This window comes from Indicator indicator, chromosome 17 (genome assembly GCF_027791375.1).
Source record: "Indicator indicator isolate 239-I01 chromosome 17, UM_Iind_1.1, whole genome shotgun sequence".
In the NCBI taxonomy this organism is placed as follows: domain Eukaryota; kingdom Metazoa; phylum Chordata; class Aves; order Piciformes; family Indicatoridae; genus Indicator; species Indicator indicator.
In genome coordinates, this window is record NC_072026.1 from 22,552,445 (window position 1) to 22,573,223 (window position 20,779).

The 20,779-nt window shown below is 49.5% G+C and overlaps 1 protein-coding gene across 1 annotated transcript in view; it reads left to right on the plus strand.

Moving 5' to 3' along the window:
• Positions 1-7,147: 7,147 nt before the first annotated feature.
• LRCH2 (leucine rich repeats and calponin homology domain containing 2) overlaps positions 7,148-20,779 on the plus strand; it is a 50,638-nt gene continuing 37,006 nt past the window's right edge. Inside the window, exon 1 of the mRNA XM_054388593.1 lies at positions 7,148-7,490. Within this exon, the coding sequence (XP_054244568.1) occupies positions 7,148-7,490 (343 nt within the window). The remainder of the gene's footprint in view (positions 7,491-20,779) is intronic.

Below are 20,779 nucleotides of genomic sequence, written 5' to 3' on the forward strand. Positions count from 1 at the left end.
CCTACCATTCTGTGATTCTATGGTTCTGTGAAAAGGCCTTAAGAAGTAGAACCTCTTCTAAAGCACAGTTCCCCTGCACTGGAGAGGACTGCAGGTGTCTGGAGGGCACACCTAGAATGAACTTCTTCCCAAAGAGCAGGTGTTATTTGGGGGCACTGAGCCTTTCAGGTGCTCTTGTCACATAATCCAACCTCAAGAAACTCTAGAAGGCTTTTAGCTAGAAACAAATAAAAATAGAACTCAGTGGGAGATGGGAATACATGGCAGCATTCAAACACTTGTATTATCTGAAAGGTTTCCTCCATCTCTCAGTTGCATCTGCTGCATCTTAAATAACTTTGGATGGTTTGTTGTTGTCCAAGGTCTTATGACATGACATAAAAATATAACCCTTAAAGTTAATGCCAACCAATTTTGTCTGTTCGTAGAATCACACAATCATAGAACTGCTTTGGTAGGAAAAGACCTCCAAGATCATCAAGTCCAACTGTTGGCCTAACACCACCGTGACCTAAATGGATGATACAGAGAGACCATACTGCTCCACTTCTGACTGCAGCCAAGGGATAGTTTCAGTCCATGTTGGAGGAAGTCCAGAGGAGGGCCACAAGGATGATCCAAGGGCTGCAGAACCTCTGCTATGGAGTTGTTCAGCCTGGAGAAGAGAAGACTCCAGGTGACCATAGAGCTGCCTTCCAATAGCTGAAGGGATCCTACAGGACAGCTGGGGAGGGGCTTTTCACGAGAGTATCTGGCAACAGAACTAGGGGGAATGGTTTGAAGCTGAGGGAGAGTAGATCTTAGGAAAGAGTTATTCAGTAGGAAGGTGGTAAGACTCTGGAATGGTTTGCCCAGGGAGGTTGTGGATGCCTCCTCCCTGGAGCTGTTCAAGGCCAGGTTAGATGAGGCCTTGAGCAACCAAGTCTAGTTGAGAGGTGTCCCTGCCCATGGCATAGGGGTTTGGAGTATGATAATCTCTGAAGTCCCTTCCAACCTAAGCCATTCTGTTCTGTGGTTCTATGTTGCTTCTTGGGCTCTTTCAATATTAAAATAAGCTTCGCTGAAAGGACCACATTGATGATTTCACTAAGACACAAGCCAGGCAAGGATGCTACTTCAGGCTAACAAGTTCTTCAAAACAGAATGAAAAGAAAATCCCTGGTAGGAATAACACTAGAATGATCCATTAAGGATGAAGGCCTCTGCAGCCCCACAAGGAGGTATTTCCAGTGCCTGTAGTGTCACTTGAAATTACATCTTTGAGGGAGAGGGGCTCTTTCAGAAGGGCATTTTCTGCTACTCAGTGAAGCATTGCTAGCTCTACAATTGATTGGTTGCTCCCAATGGCAACCAGACCAGGTATCTTCTCATTAATGGATCTACTCTTATTGTGGCCTGTACAAAAAAACTTGAAAGGACAGATACTGCTCGCCAAAGCAGCTAGACACAACCCTCCTTGATTCATAGAATCACAGAATCATAGAATCAGTCAGGGTTGGAAGGGACCACAAGGCTCAGCCAGTTCCAACCCCCCTGCCATGGGCAGGGACACCTCACACTACAGCAGCCTGGCCAGAGCCTCATCCAGCCTGGCTGCAAACACCTCCAGGGATGGGACCTCAACCACCTCCCTGCACAACCCATTCCAGGCTCTCACCACTCTCATGGGAAAGAACTTCTTCCTCACATCCAGCCTGAATCTCCCCACTTCCAGCTGTGTTCCATTCCCTCTAGTCCTGTCACTACCTGATAGCCTAAAAAGTCCCTCCCCAGCTTTCTTGTAGCCCCCTTCAGATCCTGGAAGGCCACAAGAAGGTCACCTTGGAGCCTTCTCTTCTCCAGACTGAACAACCCCAACTCTCTCAATCTGTCCTCATAGGAGAGGTGCTCCAGCCCTCTGCTCATCCTTGTGGCCCTAGTGCCAGGTATCAGATGCTAGAGTATTTTGAGCTCTTTCCAAGTGGTGTTTCAGATAAATCATTACTCTTTAGCATGGACAGTGTGGTGTTCGACTTTTGACCTAACTAGGAATATACAATTTGCTTGCTTTGCTTTCAGAGTGGGCCAGATGATGGCTATTTTAGTATGAATCTTGAACCGGACTATTAGTACCTGAAGGGGCCTACAAGAAATCTGGGAAGGGACTTTTTACAAGGGCTTGAGTTGATGGGGTGAGGGGCAATGGCTTTGAGCTGGAAGAGGGGAGATTGAGACTGGAGATTGGGAAAAAATTCTTGACAGTGAGGGTGGGGAGACACTGGCACAGGTTGCCCAGGGAAGTTGTGGATGTCCCCTCCCTGGAGCTGTTCGAAGTCAGGTTGGATGAGCCCTTGAGCAACCTGGGCTGGTGGGAGGTGTCCCTGTCCATGGCAAGGGGTTTGAAGTAGATAATCTTTAAGGTCCCTTCCAACCCAAACTATTCTGTGATTCTATGATTTTAACTCCCTGTGGGAAGCTATGGACACTTGCAGGTCTTGAAGAAGAAAACCAGTATCAATTAGGAATAGAGGAAGCACTGATATAGAAAGTGAGGGAGAAGGAACTGAAGAGGAGTTAAGGAGATGGCACAAGGATCATGTGAGTGCTGAAGTAGTGAATGTGCTGTCTTAGTACCTCACACACGTAGGAGGACTGAGGCTACTCGTAAAGAAGCATAGTAAGAACACTGTGGAAGCTCTGGTATTTAATTGCTTAAAGCAAGAAAGTCTCTAAACGATGAAAAAAAAAGGGTCAGTGCTGACACCTCGGGAGGATTTCATTTCTCACAGCAAATGGCAATCTAGACTGACAAAGATCTGCTTTGTATTCAGTCCAGGAATATTGGAATTTTATGGGGTGTCTGCTCTCAGCAATCCCTGTTTCTTAGCCTTAGGTGCCCAGAGCTTGCATTGCCTGGCCTGCAAGTCTGGTGGAGATGTCAAGGGAGCTTTGTTACTGTGCTTTGATGTTCTTATCATGTGCCCTTACCTGACCTGGCATACAGCCTGCAGCACACTCAAGAGAATTAGGAAGGTACAGGAGAGATAGAGACTCCACTCTTGCTTTCCCGACTCTCACAATCAATTTCTGAAACAGATGAACCTGCCTGAGTCCCTCCAGAAGGCAGTACTCTGGGCAGAGTTGGAGCTGTGAGTGATGCTGTTGAGCAGGGCTCAGAAGAGGCGTGGGAGCAGGACAGGCAGAGCAGCAGGACGGGCACACAGCTCCAGCTGTGCCAAGGGCCGCAGCCTTGCAAGGCTTGTGAGCAGCCACATCCTGCAATCCATGTGGAAAGGTAGGTAGATCAAAACCTTATCTAGATCTCATTCCTGCAGGCATTAACACTACCTCTTAAAGTCTGTTGATGTCATATCTTTATGAGTTTTTGTCTCAGCTGAAGCGGATGTGGGTAACCACAAAGACGTTCAGCGTGGAAGCTCTTCATGGAACTGGGGGATTTCCAGTGGGTTTCAGACTCCCCCTATCTGTGGGGATTAGGGGACTGGAGAATCTGCCTTAGAAAGGAAAGGCTGAGAGACCTGGGGCTGGTTAGCCTAGAGGAGAGTGAGGGGGGATCTTATTAATGCTGATCAATAGCTAAAGGGCAAGTGTCAGGAGGATGGAGCCAGACTCTTCTCAGTGGTGTCAGTGACAGGACAGGAGGCAATGAACACAAACTGGAATCCAGGAGGTTCTACAGAAACATAAGTTAAAAATTCTTCACTTTGAGGGCAGCAGAGCCCTGGGGCAGGCTGCCCAGAGAAGCTATGGAGGCATTCAAAACTCTCCTGGATATACTCTAAGTGATCCTGCTCTAGCAGGGAGTTTGGACTAGATGATCTCCAGAGGCCCCTTCCAAACCCTACCATTTTCTGATTCTGTGTGACAGGAAGATAATGTGTGTCTTTTGCAGTCTTATTAGAACATCTGATTGTTTCCACCTCTCCTGTAGTCAGCTGCCTTACTAAATAAGAAAATGCTTATCCTATCTGTTCTATAGAAGAAACTGAGGGATGGCACAGCCAGGACTCGCTACTCCTTAGGAAAAGAAGGTTGGCTTTGTGAGCCCTCTGCCACTGAACTGCCGACTCTGGTTTTGCATATGAAATGAAAAGAAAGGGCAGCAGGGTGGAGTCGAAGAACTGTTGAAAGGCTGTTGAAAATACAGTGTAAATAAAATGAATGAGACGTTAGCATTCTGGGCATCCCTCCTGACTGTGCAGCTATTTGAGGTGATCAGTGAGCCCTACAGGCAAATCTGCAGGGAGCTCTCTCAGAGGAAGCTGCAACCAATTCCCAAGCTTTTGCCTGACCAAGCTGTGATTTGCTCGTGGCAGTTGGCAGATTGGGGATTTTTGGTTAGCTGCTAGAAGAAGTCTCAGAATTGCTTCTAGCCTATTGTGCTGGACAGTTTAATGCATCTGAAGAAGTGAGAGTGTGTGCCAGAGCAGGCTGAGCATGCTGGGCTTACTTCTCAGTTAGGAACACCTGCAGACACAGTGAGTTAAACACAAAAAGCCTCCTCATTCATATAGGAGGATCCAGCATGACTAAACAGCGTTTTGACTCCTGACAATTCATCAGACCTGTTTCTTACAGAGTGAGCTGAACCTCTTTCTGTCTGATGTGGCAGAGACCAATTAGTAAGTGGCTGTGTGATGTGGCTCAGAGGGAGGACAGTAAAGATGCACCTCTGAGCCGGTCCTGTGCCAACCCAGGTGCTTTGTCAGCTCAGAGCAACAGTTTCTAACACTTAGTAACACTGAGTCAAGGGACCAGGTCCTGGCTGCTGCCCTGCTTCACTCCTGCCTGCTGCAGAGCCACTGTGCCTCCCATCTGCAGGCAAAATCATATTTGGCACTTGGCCCAACATCAGCCTCTGAGGTTATGCACAGAATCACAGAATGGAAGGGACCCTCAAAAGTCATCTTGTCCAACTTCTCTGCAGTCAGCAGGGACATCTCCAACTGGATCAGATTGCTCAGGGACACATCAAGTTTGATCTTGAATGCCTCCAGGGATGGGGCCTCAACCACATTCCTGGGCAACCTGTTCAGTATTTCACCACTCTCATTGTGAAGAACTTCCTCCTGATGTCCAACCTAAATCTACCCTGCTCTAGTTTCAAACCATTTCCCCTCATTCTATCACTCTAACGTCTTCTAAGTAGTCCCTCCCCAGCTGTCCTGTAGCTCCCTTCAGGTACTGGAAGGCTGCTCTGAGGTCTCCCTGGAGCCTTCTCTCCTTACCAGGCTGAGCAGTCCCAACTCTCCCAGCCTGACTCCCATAACAGAGGTGCTCCAGCCCTTGGATCATCTTTGTGGCCTCCTCTGGACCTGCTCCAGCAGGTCTGTGTTCTTCTTGTGCTGGGGGCCCCAGAGCTGGACAGAGGAGGTCTTATTGTCACCCTCTTGGGCTGGAAACTGAACCAAGGGCTGCAGTCAGCAGTATTCACGCAGGTTTGTCTGATTTTCCTGCTGTGAATCCAGGGAACAATTAGCTTTTCCAGGGCAAGAGCAGAGGCTGTGGCCCAGGCAGCCTGATCAGTAAATATTCATCTGTCAGCTCTAATCCCTTTGCCCACAAAGGTACCCGCAGCTGGGGTTAAATGAAGCAGACAGCCACAATGGCAGCCTTTCCCTCACCACACAGGAGTCTTGCACATCTTTTGCTGCAAATCCAATCTATTTCCACTGACATAGTGATCTCCAAGCCCATACAGTGCTGCACCAGAGCATTAAACCCTTTCCCTCTTCAGTGCCTTCTAATTTTCTTGAATTTCAGCCAGATATTACCCAGAGAATCTTACAGGGCTGTTCTCTTTTTTTTTTTTTTTTTGGCTCATAATGGCTTCTCTGCCTCTTCCTGACATATTGCTGACTGAAGGCTGGTCTCTTCCATACTGCTTACATAAGGAATTTTCCTTATATCCCCAAATTCGTCATCATGTATGCATGCAAACCCCCTCACCCCCAAACCCATTTAAGGACCTTGCAGGAGGATCAAAGCATAAAAGCAGATTCTGCTTATCAAACCCACAGCAACTGTATGAAAATGTGGCTCCAGGAGCCTTTCTTTAGCATTTCTTAATTGTGGTTCCAGAGTCATTTCTGACAGATAAATATGCAGCAGCTAAGAAGTGCAGATTACATAGTAAGAGAGATAACTCTTCATCCACAGTGTATTGCAGCAATCGTGTAACGTTGTATTAACATAACAGACACGGTGACCAGCTCCTGATTCTTCTTTCACCACTGCCTTTTCCCATTCTGAACAAGAGAATCACTACCTTTGAGGCTTTTGTTGATGGGTTTCTTAACTCGTTTTAGGGTGATCATCTTACTGCTGTTGCCCTTTGTTCTGCTTGGGGAGATTCCTGGCTGATTCTCTGTTCGTGCCACCGCACCGGATGAGCAGTTACCGACAGGCACTGCTCGTTAGAGCTCCCCACGCAGAGGTGATGCCCTGAGGGATCTGCCTCAGGCGGCGTTTTAACCTGAGGAGCAATCGATAACCTGTGTTGCCATAGATACCACAGCAAACCTGGCCGGTGCCAAACGCCTCACCGGAGCAAACACAGCCTGTCTGCCGTGCCGCCGGCGGGGGACGCTGCTCCGCCACCCGGCACGGATGCCGTTGCACAGGCGCTGTGGCCCGTGTCACATAAGCGTGGCCGGCCCACGCCATCACTGGCCCCGAGGCAGCTGCGTTCTCCGCAACCACACCGACTGACCCGTGCCCGCTCGTGGCCTGGCTGCCAGAGGCGTCCGGCTGCCAGAGGCGCCCCGCTGCCAGGCTGCTCGCCAGGCTCCGCTCGCCGTGTGGGCGGCACGTCCCAGGAACGCTTCCGCAGCCGCTCCCCGCAGACCCGCGGCACGCAACCCCCCGCAGTGCCCGCGCGTGCCACCGCAGCCCTGCCCCCCTGGGCGCGCGCGCGGCCCCTCATTGGCCAGCGCTGGTTTGAGGAACCACTCCCCCCCACTCCGCGCCGCCGCGGATTGGTGAGGGCCGCGGAGAGGCGCTCAGGAGCCACGCCCGCCCCGCCAGCGGCCCCTCCGTCTCCCTCCCGCGTCCCCCCCTACCCCCTGCGGGCTCGCTGGCGCCTGCGCAGTGGCGGTGTGGCGGTCCCGGCTGTTGTTATTGTGGGGCTGGTCTGCGCCGTACGAAGATGGCGGCCGGACAGGGGGGCGGTGGCGGCAATGGCAACGGCGGCAACGGCGGCAACAGCAGCAGCAGCAGCAGCAGCAGCGGTGCTAGCAGCAGTAGCAACAACAGCATCACCGCCGCCAATGCCAATGGAGCGGGGGGACTGGGGATCCCTGCTCATCTCACACTCTCCTTCTCCGCTGGGCCGCACTGGGGCGCGGCGACTCTGCCGCAGCCCCACACAGTCCGCAGCCTGGACCGGGCCCTGGAGGAGGCGGGCAGCTCGGGCATCCTCTGCCTCAGCGGGAGGAAGCTACGCGACTTTCCCGGCAGCGGCTACGACCTCAGCGACACCACGCAAGCAGGTGGGGGGAGGCTCCGGCGGCAGGGCGGAGGGGAGCTCCTGCCCAAGAGGCCCGGCTGCGGGAGTCAAAGCGGGTGGCTAAAGGGGCCGGCCGTGAGGGGGGGATGGGAGGGTGGGGGGCGTGGGATCGTCCTCGCCATGGTGGCACTTAGGGGCGAGTTTTGGGAAAGGGGGCCCTGTAGTGGCAGTGGGGACTTGCAGCGACCCCGCTGTGGTGGCAGTGGGGGACTGGTGTGATGGCAAAGGACGGCTGCGGGGGCTGGGCCCGTGGTCGCAGCTGGCGGGGAGGATGGCACGGGAAAGACCTGCCCTGGTGGCACTGAGTGGGGGGAGCGCGGAGAGTGCCTAGTGGGGACAGTGAGAACGATGTAGCCGGAAGATCCCATTGATCCCAGTGACCACTGAAGGGAGAGAGCATCGGAGGGCTCAGGCTGTAGTGGCGATGGGGAAAAGCACTGAGGAGCCTCCGCTGCGATGGCAGCAGGGGTCTCGGGGGCTGCTGTGCTGGCACTGGGGAGTAGTAGAGGTCCTCGCTGTATGAGGGCAGTGGGGGGTAGTGGGAAGGCTCCGCGTTTGGGGGTGGAAGGACAATGAGAGTGGCCTTCCAGGGCACGCCGTGGGACAGGAGGAGTGGGGGCTCTGGGGTGTGCGGTGCCTCGGCAGGTGGCTTCTGTTCTGTGTGCTCCCGGGGGAGGGCTTCCTGCCCCAAGAGGGGAGCTTGGCTCTGCCGTGTCCGGACAGAGCAGGGGTGTCCGAGGAGCTGGGGACCAGGGAACAGCCGCTGTGTGCAGGGGCAGGGCTCTGCGGGTCGAAAGGCTCCCGCTAAACCCCGGCGCGTAGCGGTGGTGTCCTGGGATGGGTTATTGTGCCGCCCTGTGCCTATTTGTGCCCTGGGGAGGAGTGCGGGTGCCCTCGGTGTCCCTGTGCTTGTGCTGCTAGGGAGCAGGGGCTACCTGTCTGCAGTGAGGAGAGAACCAGAGAATCGTTCTGGTTGGAAAAGCCCTTGAAGATCATCGACTCCAACCATTCTCTTAAAGTCTGCCATGGCCCTCAGCATCACCTCTCTGCCTCTTCGAAACACCTTCAGGGCTGGGGATTCAGCCACTTCCTTGGGCAGCCTGTGCCAGGCTTTGAGAACCCGTTCAGTGAAAAAATTTCTTCTGATCTCCATCATAAACCTGCCCTGCTGCAACTTGAGGTTGTTTCTTCTTCTTCTCCTATCAATTCTTACTACAGATAAGAGACCAGTACCCACCTCACTCCAGCCTCCTTTCAGGGAGCTGTAGAGAGCAATGAGGTTTCCCCTCTGCTTCCTCTTCTCTACACTAAACGCCCCCTGCTCTCTCAGCTGCTCCTCCTCAGCCCTGTTCTCCAGACCCTTCCCCAGCTTTGTTGCCTTTCTCTGGACACCCTGCAGGACCTCCATGTTCTTCTTGTAGTGAGGGGCTCAACACTGAACCCAGGACTCGAGCACACACAGAGAGAACCTCCTCCCGCACCTTATCTGGTGAGGGGAAGGCTGTGCTTTCTGTGTGAGCACAAGGGATGGGGGGGGGGGGGCACTGACAGGGAATTCTGTGTTGTGTTTTCTGTGTGTCATAAGGATGAGGACTTGCAGTTCCTCTGCACGCACACAGTGCCTAGAAGAGAGTGTGCAAGATGAGGGGAGCTGTCTGCATTCTAGGGAGCAAGAGCTGTGTGCTGTTGGTTGGTTTGTACCTTTGAGGGTGTCAGATGTCTTGCAGTGAAGCCTTCTTACCTGGGGTATTTGGGTTGGTCCTTCATCCCAGCTCAGCAAGAAGGTGGTTGTGAGTGTGGTGTGAGGGATGTGTGCCCATGTAGCAGTGTGCATGCCAGAGCTCTGTGTGGTCACTGTGCTGGTAAGTGCTGAGAACCATGAGTGGGAGCCTGGATTTACCCAGCTGAAGTGAACTTGGAGCCATTTTTCTGTGTGGTTGCTAGAAAACACATCTGTGTTTTCCATAGGAGCTCTGGTCTGATTTGGCTCGTCTCTGATGTAGTTCTGGATTATTTGCTGCTGGAGTGGTTGCTGAAAATGGACAATTTTGAGTAATGCACTAGAATTAATTAAATATAAAGAAGAAACCTTGCATCTTTTGTTCACAAGTAGTAGTGGCTTTCCAAAATGTTCTTTGGGTGAAGAATTTTGTTTGTTTGATTTTTTTTTTTTTTTTTTTTTTGGGGGGTGGGGCTGGGGGAGGCTTTTCTTTCTCCCTGGGTTGTGACTAGCTCTGTCTTATTGTTTGGAATGTGAGGCTGCCCATTGTGGTACCTTATCCATCTCTGCCAATCCCCCTTACTCCTGCTCTGTCAAATAGTCGTCCTGCTGCTCTTTGTTGTGGGTTACATTTGTGCAGAGGGTTAAATAATGATGCAGTCATTCTTCTGTGAAATACTAGGTGGTGTAGGATGTACAATTTGTGAAGCACTGATTTATAAAATCCATTTTTTGTATCCAGTAGCAAGCCTGCCAATGATTATTACCTTTTGTGTTGTGGTTTCTTTTTGTTGTGTTTGTTTTTTTTTTTCCTGACACATGTGATGCATCCCTATGTGCAGTGCAGAGCAGGGATAGGTCTGTTAATTATTTCATAATAGGAGCACAGGTTGCTTGAAATAATAGCTCTTGTTTTGCCTTGTAGCATAAAAATACATTCAGTTAACATAATTGGTCACTTCTCTATATAAATATTCAATAACTAAAGCATTAGAAGCATGTTATATAGGTAATCTATTATTAAAAAGACTCTTTCTGATTCCTGTAGCAGGTGGATCCATGTTTTGTGTTTGTTTCTAATTATTACTTAATTGCATTTTTTTGTCTTATCTTGAGTCAACCTATTTGATACTGATTCAAAATAATTTGATATTTGACTGAAAGATGTCTGCAGTGGTCTTGTCTTTATGCTTTAGGATGTAGTTAGAGCTTGGTCACTATCATCAGAAATGGATTTTCATCATGAAATATTGTGTAAAAATATTGAAGGGCAATCTCTGACAAAAATAGCCTCATTGCTTGCTGCTCTATCACCTCCCTGGTAGATGTGGCTGTCTGCAAGTACTGTCTTGGAACAATCTTGATTTAATATAGCACTGGTTTATGAATTCATCGTGGGAAATACAAATTTTAGATGTCTTGCAAAACCTGCTTCTAAACAGAAGGTTTGTGGTCTTTATTTTAACTTAATCTGTAGAAATTTTTTTATGTAAGTGAGTAAATGGTGGTGTTCAGGTGACTCTTGGGCATCATCCAAGCACAAATTTAGGCTGGGTGAGGAGTAGCTCAAGAGCAATCTCAAGCAGAAGGCCTTGGGGGTGTCAGATGATGACAAACTGCCCAGGAGCCAGCACTGGTCCCTGGCAGCCCAGCAGGCAGCTGTGTGCTGAGCTGCATCCAGAGCAGGGAGAGCAGCAGCACAGGGAGGGGATTCTGCCCCTCTGCTCTGCTCTGCTCACACCCCACCTGCAGCACTGCCTCCAGCTCTGGGGCCCCCAGCACAGGAAGGACCTGGAGCTGCTGGAGAGGCTCCAGAGGAGGCCACCAAGATGATCAGAGGGCTGGAGAAGCTCCCCTGTGGGGACAGGCTGGGAGAGTTGGGGCTGTTCAGGCTGGAGAAGAGAAGGCTCCAGGGAGACCTCAGAGCAGCCTTGCAGTACCTGAAGGGGCTCCAGGAGAGTTGGCTGTGGGGGGCTGTTTAGAAGGGCCTGTAGTGACAGGGTGAGGGACAATGGCTTTGAGACATTGGATGAGGGAAGAATGAGACTGGAGATTAGGATGAAGCTCTTTAGAGTGAGGGTGGGGAGACACTGGCACAGGTTGCCCAGGGAGGTTGTGGATGTCTCCTTCCTGGCAGTGTTCAAGGCCAGGCTGGATGAGGCCTTGAGCAACCTGGACTAGTTGAGAGGTGTTGGGAGTAGATGATCTCTGAGGTCCCTTCTAACCTGAGTGATGCTGTGATTCCAGTGCCACTGTAAATGCAGACTATTGTGCCTTAATAAAATCAGCATCAGCAGGAAAGTCACTGTAGTTCCCAGTAACAATTTATATGCATAGAGATCTGGTAAAGCACAAATACTGTCAAAAAATACCCTGGTGTTGTGTTTTTTTATTGGAGATTTGGCCACATTTCCCATCTATCTTATGTAAGGCTTGCCAGTACAGAATTTGCAAATACTGTAGCACATTTTTGGCATCTTAAATTGTGTGACAAGAATTCCTGCTGAGCTCTAAGCTCAGTGGTAATATCTGAGTGTTTAGCTGTGACCTTATGGCTGTCATATTGGTTTTTAAATGAGAATTGTCCTTGCAGCTCTCTGGCCAAAAAACCCCAAACAAACCCCAAAACAAACACCCTGAATTTAATATTTCCCTGAAATTGTCTTCAGCCTGTTCAGACAGTTCCTATGCTGCTGTTAAATGAATTTCTGAAATAAATAAATGGAAGTAGGTCATGAAATATCAAAAGATGTATTAAATATTCCAATAATTTTATTAATGTGTTTATCTTTGCTCCTTGCTGGCTGAGCAGCATTAGCCTCCCTGGCAGTTAAGTAACTGAGTATATCACATCAGGGTAATCACTGTCTGCTTAGCTCAAGAGTTGTGTTTTCTATTTTCCTTATGATTCTAGAGAGGTTGTGGAGTTTCCTTCTCTGGAGACATTCCAAACCCACCTGGATGTGTTCCTGTGTGACCTGCTCTAGGTGACTCTGCTGTGGCAGGGGAGCTGGACTCAATCTTTTTAGGTCACTTCTAAGCCCTAACATTCTGTGATTCTTTTTTTCAAGGTAGATTCCTTTGCTGCATTGCTCTGCCCAACTGAATCAGCCAATGCCTTGAGCAACTTCCCCACTGTTTAGTGAGCACTCCTTAAGCCATGAATTTAGTGCCTAAGACAGGTCCTAAGGCTATCAGCTGGAGAAACAATCTATTTGCTCTGGATAAATCAGTGCCATCAGGTTTACTTGTTTGTGACTTTCTCTCAACAAACTTGATTCCCAATTTTTAATGCTGAGGGAATCCTCCAAGCAGTTCCAAGTAGCTCAATGATTGCCTGTAACTATATTGACTTCGAAGCCTCTCCTTTCCCACCACCTGCTACCTTCTTACACAGCTGAGAAGTGACACCAGTGTATTGGCAGGAGGACTTCAGAGTGAGCCCTGCTGTCATGCTCAGTAACAATCCCTGCCTCACAGGCAGGCTTCCCACATTGTGATTCCTCTGTCTCTGCAGAGAGGATGGGATGGGAGAGGAGAGGAGACTTGCCACCTAAGGGAGCATTGCCTAGCATTGCTTGCAGGGCTTTGCTATTTTTATGTCATGTTTCTGGCCCTTCTAAGGTGTAGAGTGCAGAGTAAGCCCCAGCAAAACCTACAGCTTGGCACTGAGGGTGAATTGCTGTGGAATGTTGATTGAAAATCCTCCTCTGACGAGGAAAGGCTGCTTAGCCTGGAAGAGAGAAGGCTGTGGGGGGATTTTATCAGTGATTATAAATACTTCAAGGGTGGGTGGCAGGAGGATGGGACAAGGCTTTTTAGTTGCACCCAGTGAGAGGACAAGGGGTAACAGGCACGAACTGCAACGTAAGAAGTTCCATCTAAACATGAGGAGGAACTTTGATTTAAGGGTGATGCAGCACTGGAGCAGGCTGCCCAGAGAGGTTCTGGACTCTCCATCTCTGGAGACACTCAAAACCTGCCAGGATGTGTTCCTGTGTGACCTTCTCTAGGTGATCCTGCTCTGGCAGGGGGTTGGATGTGATTTCCAGAGATCCCTTCCAACCCTTACTATTCTGTGATTCTTCTGCCTTTACAACATACACTTCTAAATCAAATCTGTTTTCTGTCTGAATAAAGATATTCTCATTAGTGCTGATTAAAGCCATGGCAGGTAACTGAACAGCAATAGCAAATCCAATTTGTATAGGTTTGTGGAGTGGTTTGGGTTGGAAGGGACCTTAAAAATCATCTAATTCCAGCCTCCTGTCATGGACTGAGACACCTCCCACAACACCAGGAATCTAGATTATGTTCCAGAAATTAGACATGTTGTTCTCCAGTAATGGCTTCTTCAGATTTGAACTAAAAAAGAAACTCAGACTGTTTAATTATTTTGGGGTGTTTTGGTTTCATGGTTTTTGTTTGTTTGTTTGTTTCCTTTTTTCTTTTTTGGTGGGGTAGGGGGAAGAGGGTAGTGTGTTGTACTCCAGTGCTTCTGATGCAAAATCTGGAAGTGACACAGTTTGTAAGCAAGGAGCACTGCATCCAGTTCTGGTGTCCTCAGCTGAAGAGAGGCATGGAAGAAGGTTTAGAGGAGGCCCTGAAGATGATCAGAGGGCTGGAGAACCTCCCCTGTGGGGACAGGCTGAGAGAGTTGGGGCTGTTCAGCCTGGAGAAGAGAAGGCTCCAGGGAGACCTCAGAGCAACCTTCCAGGACCTGAAGGGGCTCCAGGAGAGCTGGGGAGAGACTTTTGACAAGGGCTGGGAGTGCCAGGATGAGGGACAATGGCTTTGAGCAAAAAAAGGGAAGATTGAGACTGGAGATTATGAAGAATTCTTTCCAGTGAGGGTGGTGAGACACTGGCACAGGTTGCCCAGGGAGGCTGTGGTCTCTCCTCCCTGGAGGTGTTCAAGGCCAGGTTGGATGAGCACCTGGGCTGGTGGGAGGTGTCCCTGTTCGTAGCAGGGAGATTGGAACTGGATGATCTTCAAGGTCCCTTTGCAACCCAAACCATTCTATCAATCTATGAAACTCCCTGAGTGGTTTCTTACCTTGTCCAGTGCCTGGGCTAAGATAAGATGAGTTGTGTATGTCCTCTCTAGGGCTTTCTTGCTGATGGCCAGCAAAAAGGATTCTTGTGAAAGGTACTTGGGATTGTAGACAAGTTAGGAGAAGTCTCAGTGCAGTGAGCTGAAGTTAAAACATCAGATTGTTAGTTTGCCTGCATATAAGAATTATGAAGAATGTCATTAATGTCTTGAAAACAAATAAAAAATTCCATCTTACAGCCTTACCTGAAACATTGACCTACAAGAAATGCCAATGTATGGTTTTTTCCCCCCCACTTTTTGTGTTCTCCATCAAAATGAAGTTTTTACAGATTCACAGATTGCATCATTTTGGAAGAGACCCTCAAAGGTCAACTTGCCCAATCCCCCTGTAGTCAGCAGGGACACCTCTAACTAGATCAGGTTGCCCAGGGCCACAGTGAGTCTAACCTTGAATGTATCCAGGGACTGGACCATAACCACCTCCCTGGGCAACATTTTCCAGGGTCTCACCACCCTCGTTGTGAAGAACTTCCTTTTGATGTCCTACCTAAATCTGCTCTGCTCCAGTGTCAAACCATTGCCCTCATCCTGTAACTCTAAGCCCTTCTAAACAGCCCCTGCCCAGCCTTCCTGTAAGTCCCCTTCAGATGTTGAAAGGCTGCTTTAAGGTCTCCCCAGAGCCTTCTTCAGGCTGAGCAGCCCCAACTCTCTCAGCCTGTCCTCATAGCAGAGGTTCTCCATCCCTCTGATCATTTTTGTGGCCTCCTCTGGATCCACTCCAGCATCTCCATGTCCTTTTTGTGCTGGGGGCCCCTGAGCTGGATGCAGTACTCCAGGTGGGGTCTTATCAGAGTAGGTTTCTACCATGTTGACTATTTTTCATAGCATCCTGGAATTCCAGGTTGGTGGGGACCCCAGGGACCATCTGATCCAACCTTTCTGGGTGATAGTCTAGTTGAAATGAGATTTTTGTGTCTTGGGATATAAAAAACATCATCTCTGAAATCTTTTTGAGTTTGACTGATCTGAAGAACTTCTTGTGATACGTATTTCTGCTTGATTAGTTGTCGAGGAGGGGGCAATGTGTTTATAGGTCACCTTGTATGGCAAAACCTGATGTGGTAAGTGGAGTAACCTTTGCTTTTTCACATCTCGTTTGTTTGTGAAATACAGCTGCTGATTTGACTTTGGGAAGCTTTGTGTTGTGTTGTCAAATTCATCTTATTGGCAAGGCTGAAATGTGTCCTTAGCAAAAAGGTGACTGAATCAGGGCTGAAGGCCTGAACCCCACCCAAAATGCTAACTAGAGGCTCACCAGATGTTTTTATTTTTTATTTTTTTTGTGATAACAGTTTACATAACAGTGTGAAGAGACTTCTGACTTCCTCTGTCTGTCCAACAGGCTGATTGTCATCTTTGTTCCACCTAACCTCGGACTGTTTGCTGCTTGCTAGGACAATCTGCTGCCAGGTCTGGCAGATCTAGGGAAGGTCTAGCACCTTAGGCAAGAGGGGGGGAGGGGAAAAAGTCTTACTCTCTGCTACAGAACTAAATTTATTAATTTTTTGCTTGTCAGATAATTATTACAGTGTTTCTCCAGTCCAGTTTCTCCAAATAGGTTTTTGTAGCTGCAAGGCTCTCAGGCACCCCTGGATCTCAGACCCCTTGATGGCCAGCAGATGTAACTGCACAGGAAGCAAATCCCTGACCATCTGTGGATTAAACAAACATCCACTTCAATTTGTCACTCCACCATGCTTTCAGGAGGTGGAGCCAGGATGTGGTGGGCAAGAATTTGATACATTAAAGGCTGACCTGGAACTAAAAGGCTTAGAGGAAGTGTTGGCTTTGAGTAATTGTAGGCAGTGCTAAGTGTGATATCACACACTTGCTTTGTAGCCACTACTGTTAGCTTTAGCCGTTCTTTAATGCTGCCATGAGGCCTGGCATGAGGACAGAGTCAGCAGGAGGCACCAGTAAAGGAGAGCAGGTGCTGAAGCTGGTGCAGCAGTGGCCTCTGTGTCTCCAGAGAACATGCTGCAGTGTTCCTAGACCCTGCTCACTCTGCTCACTGCTGTTCTTCAGGGTTTTTGCTGCTTCACTCTTAGTTTACTCTGCTTGGTTTCTTTGTCTTCTCGTAGTCTAGGTTGGTTTAAAAATGTCTCTGCTTAGTTTGTCCAGTGTCAGGCAATTTTATCTGCACGAAAGGTAAGTTGGGTAGTAAACACTGGCTACAGTTGGTGGGTGGTAGCCTGTCTAGCTTCATGTACTTCCAACCCCCCTGCCATGGGCAGGGACACCTCCCACCAGCCCAGCTTGCTCAAGACCTCATCCAACCTGGCCTTGAACACCTTCAGGGAGAGGACATCCACAGCCTCCCTGGGCAACCTGTGCCAGTGTCTCCCCACCCTCACTCTAAAGAACTTCTTCCTCATCTCCAGTCTCAATCTCGCCTCTCCCAGCTCAAAGCCATTGTCCCTCATCCTGGCACTCCCAGCCCTTGTCCAAAGTCCCTCCCCATCTCTCCTGGAGCCCCTTCAGGTCCTAGAAGGCTGCTCTGAGGTCTCCCTGGAGCCTTCTCTTCTCCAGCCTGAACAGCCCCAACTCTCCCAGCCTGTCCCCACAGGGGAGCTTCTCCAGCCCTCTGATCATCTTGGTGGCCTCCTCTGGAGCCTCTCCAGCAGCTCCAGGTCCTTCTTGTGCTGGGACCCCCAAAAGTGGAGGCAGTGCTGCAGGTGGGGTGTGAGCAGAGCAGAGCAGAGGGGCAGAATCCCCTCCCTGTGCTGCTGCTCTCCCTGCTCTGGATGCAGCTCAGCACACAGCTGCCTGCTGGGCTGCCAGGGACCAGTGCTGGCTCCTGGGGACTTTGTCACCAACTGACACCCCCAAGGCCTTCTCCCTCCAGGCTGCTCTCAAGCCACTCCTCATCCAGCCTGGATTTCTGCTTGAGATGGCCTTGGTCCGGGTGTAGGACCTTGCACATGGCCTTGTTGAACTTCATCAGGTTGGCTTTTGCCCACCTCTGCAGCCTGTCCAGGTCCCTCTGGAAGGCAGCCCCTTCCTGCAGTGTGTCAGCTGAGCCACACAGCCTGGTGTCATCCACAGATGTGCTGAGTGTGCACTCAGTTCTCTGTTTCTAGCACTCTTCAGTGCCTTCAATTTCAGTTCCCATTTTCAAACCATCAAGAACTGAGTCTGTGTCTGGATAGGATCAGTTTTGGAATGTCAGCATATTCTCTTATGAGTTACTAATTAAATACAGCACAGTAAAGCTAGAGAAGTATGTGAAAGTGGAGTCTGCACACAATTCCCTAAGAGGAAGAGGAAGCAGCACTGGCAACAGAAGTAGAACTAGTTGTACATGTGTGTAAGACTGCCTTCACTTGTCTCTCTTACTTATAAGCTGCTGCAGTCTTGTCAGGTGAAGGTGAAGTTCTGGTACTATCATTGATGTTTATTGAAATGGGAAATTTCTAACCATACAGTTTCTGAAGGAAGTCTTTTCTGAGCAGAGACACAAAACAAAGCTTCTTTCTTAAAATGATCTTTTTCTTCTGTAGAGACATGATGTGATTTGCTCTTTCTCCACATTGGCTCCATGCTCAGATGAAAAAGCCTTGTACTCTTGTAAAATCATAGGATGGTAGGGGTTGGAAGGGACCTCTGGAGATGGAGCCCAATCCCCTGCCAAAGTAGGATCACCTAGGGCAGGTCACACAGGAGCACATCCAGGTGGGTTTTGAAACTCTCCAGATAAGGAGACTCCACAACCTCTCTGGGCAGCCTGCTCCAGGGTTCCAGCACCCTCACAGCAAAGAATTTTCTCCTCCTGGTGAGGTGGAACCTCCTGGGTTCCAGCTTATACCCATTGTTCCTTATCTGGCACCACCAAAAAGAGCCTGACACCTTCATCTTGACACCCACCCCTCAGATATTTATAGACAGTGATCAGATCCCCTCTCAGTCTTCTCTTCTCCAGACTAGGCAGCCCCAGGGCTCTCAGCCTTTCATCACCAGACAGATGTTCCAGTCCCTTCAGCATCAGCTTTCCTGAAGGGGGCTACAAGAAAGCTGGGGAGGGACTTTTTAGGCTCTCAGACAGTGACAGGACTGGGGGGAATGGAATAAAGCTGGAAGTGGGGAGATTCAGGCTGGAAGTGGGGAGATTCAGGCTGGAAGTGGGGAGATTCACGCTGGAAGTGGGGAAGAAGTTCTTCCCCATGAGAGTGGTGAGAGCCTGGAATGGGTTGTCCAGGGAGGTGGTTGAGGTCCCATCCCTGGAGGTGTTTAAGGCCAGGCTGGATGAGGCTCTGGCCAGGCTGCTGTAGTGTGAGGTGTCCCTGCCCATGGCAGGGGGGTTGGAACTGGCTGAACCTTGTGGTCCCTTCCAACCCTGACTGATTCTATGATCATCATAACCTCTGTTGGACTCTTTCCAGCAGATCCCTGTCTCTCTTGAACTGGGGAGCTCACAACTGCGTGGAGTATTCCAGGTGTGGTTTGAGAAAGCTTTTCTAGGTGTAGGTTTTACACTTAATATTCCAGGTGATGCAGAAATTAAATTTCAACTATGCCAACATCATATTAAAAAACCACAAACAAAACACCACCAAAACCAAACAAAACATTTGTAGGATAACCTTTTAGGTGGCATTAAATACTTAAATGTGAAATCCTCTTTTCTACAAGGACCTAACACTTTTTGGAAGTTAAACCTCAGTGTTCGGTGCTCAAGTATAACTTCATAGGAAGTTGTGTCTGTGCTTTCTGCTAGAGTTGTCCCATTTATGGGAATACTGCTGTCAAGTGTGAATCCTGGGGTTTGTGATTCCCTAATCAATGCTCATGGGGCTTATGAACCAGGTCTGAGATTTTGTCTACTGATGTTGGTTGACAGCCATCTGAACACAAGCCAGCAATGTGCTCAGGTGGCCAAGAAGGCCACCAGCATCCTGGAGGCCTTCCAAAGTGTAACCAAGGAGATTCTCATACAACATGGAGGCATAGATATGAAACAATAAAGAAGGAGGATGTGATCCATAAGAATCACAGCTGATGCAAATTTTGTTCTTGGCTTCAGTAAAGTTTCACCTGTTTGAATTATGGAACTCCTGAGCTGGAGATAAGTGGCAAACATGCAGCAGAACTTCAGTACTGAGAAGGCACATGGAAACTCTTTAACAAGGGCTTGTAGTGCCAGGATGAGGGCAATGGCTTGGAGCTGGGAGAGGGGAGATTGAGACTGGAGATGAGGAAGAAATTCTCTAGAGTGAGGGTGGGGAGACACTGGCACAGGTTGCCCAGGGAGGCTGTGGCTGCCTCCTCCCTGGAGGTGTTCCAGGCCAGGCTGGATGAGGCCCTGAGCAAGCTGGGCTGGTGGGAGGTGTCCCTGCCCATGGCAGGGGGGTTGGGACTGGATGAGCTTTAAGGTCCCTTCCAACCCAACCCGTTCTGTGGTTGTGTAACTTCCTGTACAAGGAGAGTACATGAGTCAGTGGAGCTTCAGAGAGTACAGATGTCTGGCAGGCACATCAGAGTTTCCTGCTGAGCATTAGAGCTGCTGGGTGCTCAGTTGGTTCTGTGTGGTCCTTCAGCATAGCTCTTAATTTTGGGGAGCAAACATACCTTTGTGTGTCAGATGTGTAGTTACATGAAAAAGGTTGGTTTGCTGTAGTTCTTGAATGTGTTTTGCCAGGAAATTCTAAATCTGGCCTCTTCTGCAGCTGCAGGGGTTGCTGTTTATATCAATGTGGACAATCATTCTACACTTAGAAATATTTCAGTTGGCCAGTGATCAATTTTGCAACCTAAAGAACTGTTAAAGAGTTCTGATATTAGTTATCTAATAGCCAGTTTGAGTTTTTTCCCCTTTTTTTTAAAAGGATGATTTAGTCATCTCTGTATAACAGCAATAAGTCTTGCACTGCCCTAAGAGCTGAACTCTGAACCTGCAAGCAGGATGCATAGAGTTGGAGGGGAATGCTAGAGATGCAAGAGGACTTCCCTCGTGATGTAAGCTTGGTAGGCCATGCAGCATTCCAGGGTTGGGGCAGAGTGGCTGGAACCTGCCCAGCTGAGAGAGACCTGGAGATGCTTGGCCAGCTGAACATGAGCCACTGTGTGCCCAGGTGGCCAAGAAGGCCACCAGCAGCCTGGCCTGGAAAAGCAGTGGTGTGGCCAGCAGAAGCAGGGCAGGGATTGTCCCCCTGGACTCGGCACTGGTGAGGCCACATGCTGAATCCTGAGTTCAGTTTTGGGTCCCTCACTCTGAGAAGGACATTGAGGGTCTGGAGTGTGTCCAGAGGAGGGCAACAAAGCTGGGGAAGGGTCTGGAGAACAGGGCTGGGGAGGAGCAGCTGAGGGAGCTGGGGGTGTTTAGCCTGGAGTAAGAGGAGGCTGAGGGGAGACCTTCTTGTTCTGTACAGCTCCTTGAAAGAAGGTTGGAGCCAGGTGGGATTGGTTTCTTCTGTGTAATAAGTGATAGGATGAGAGGAAAT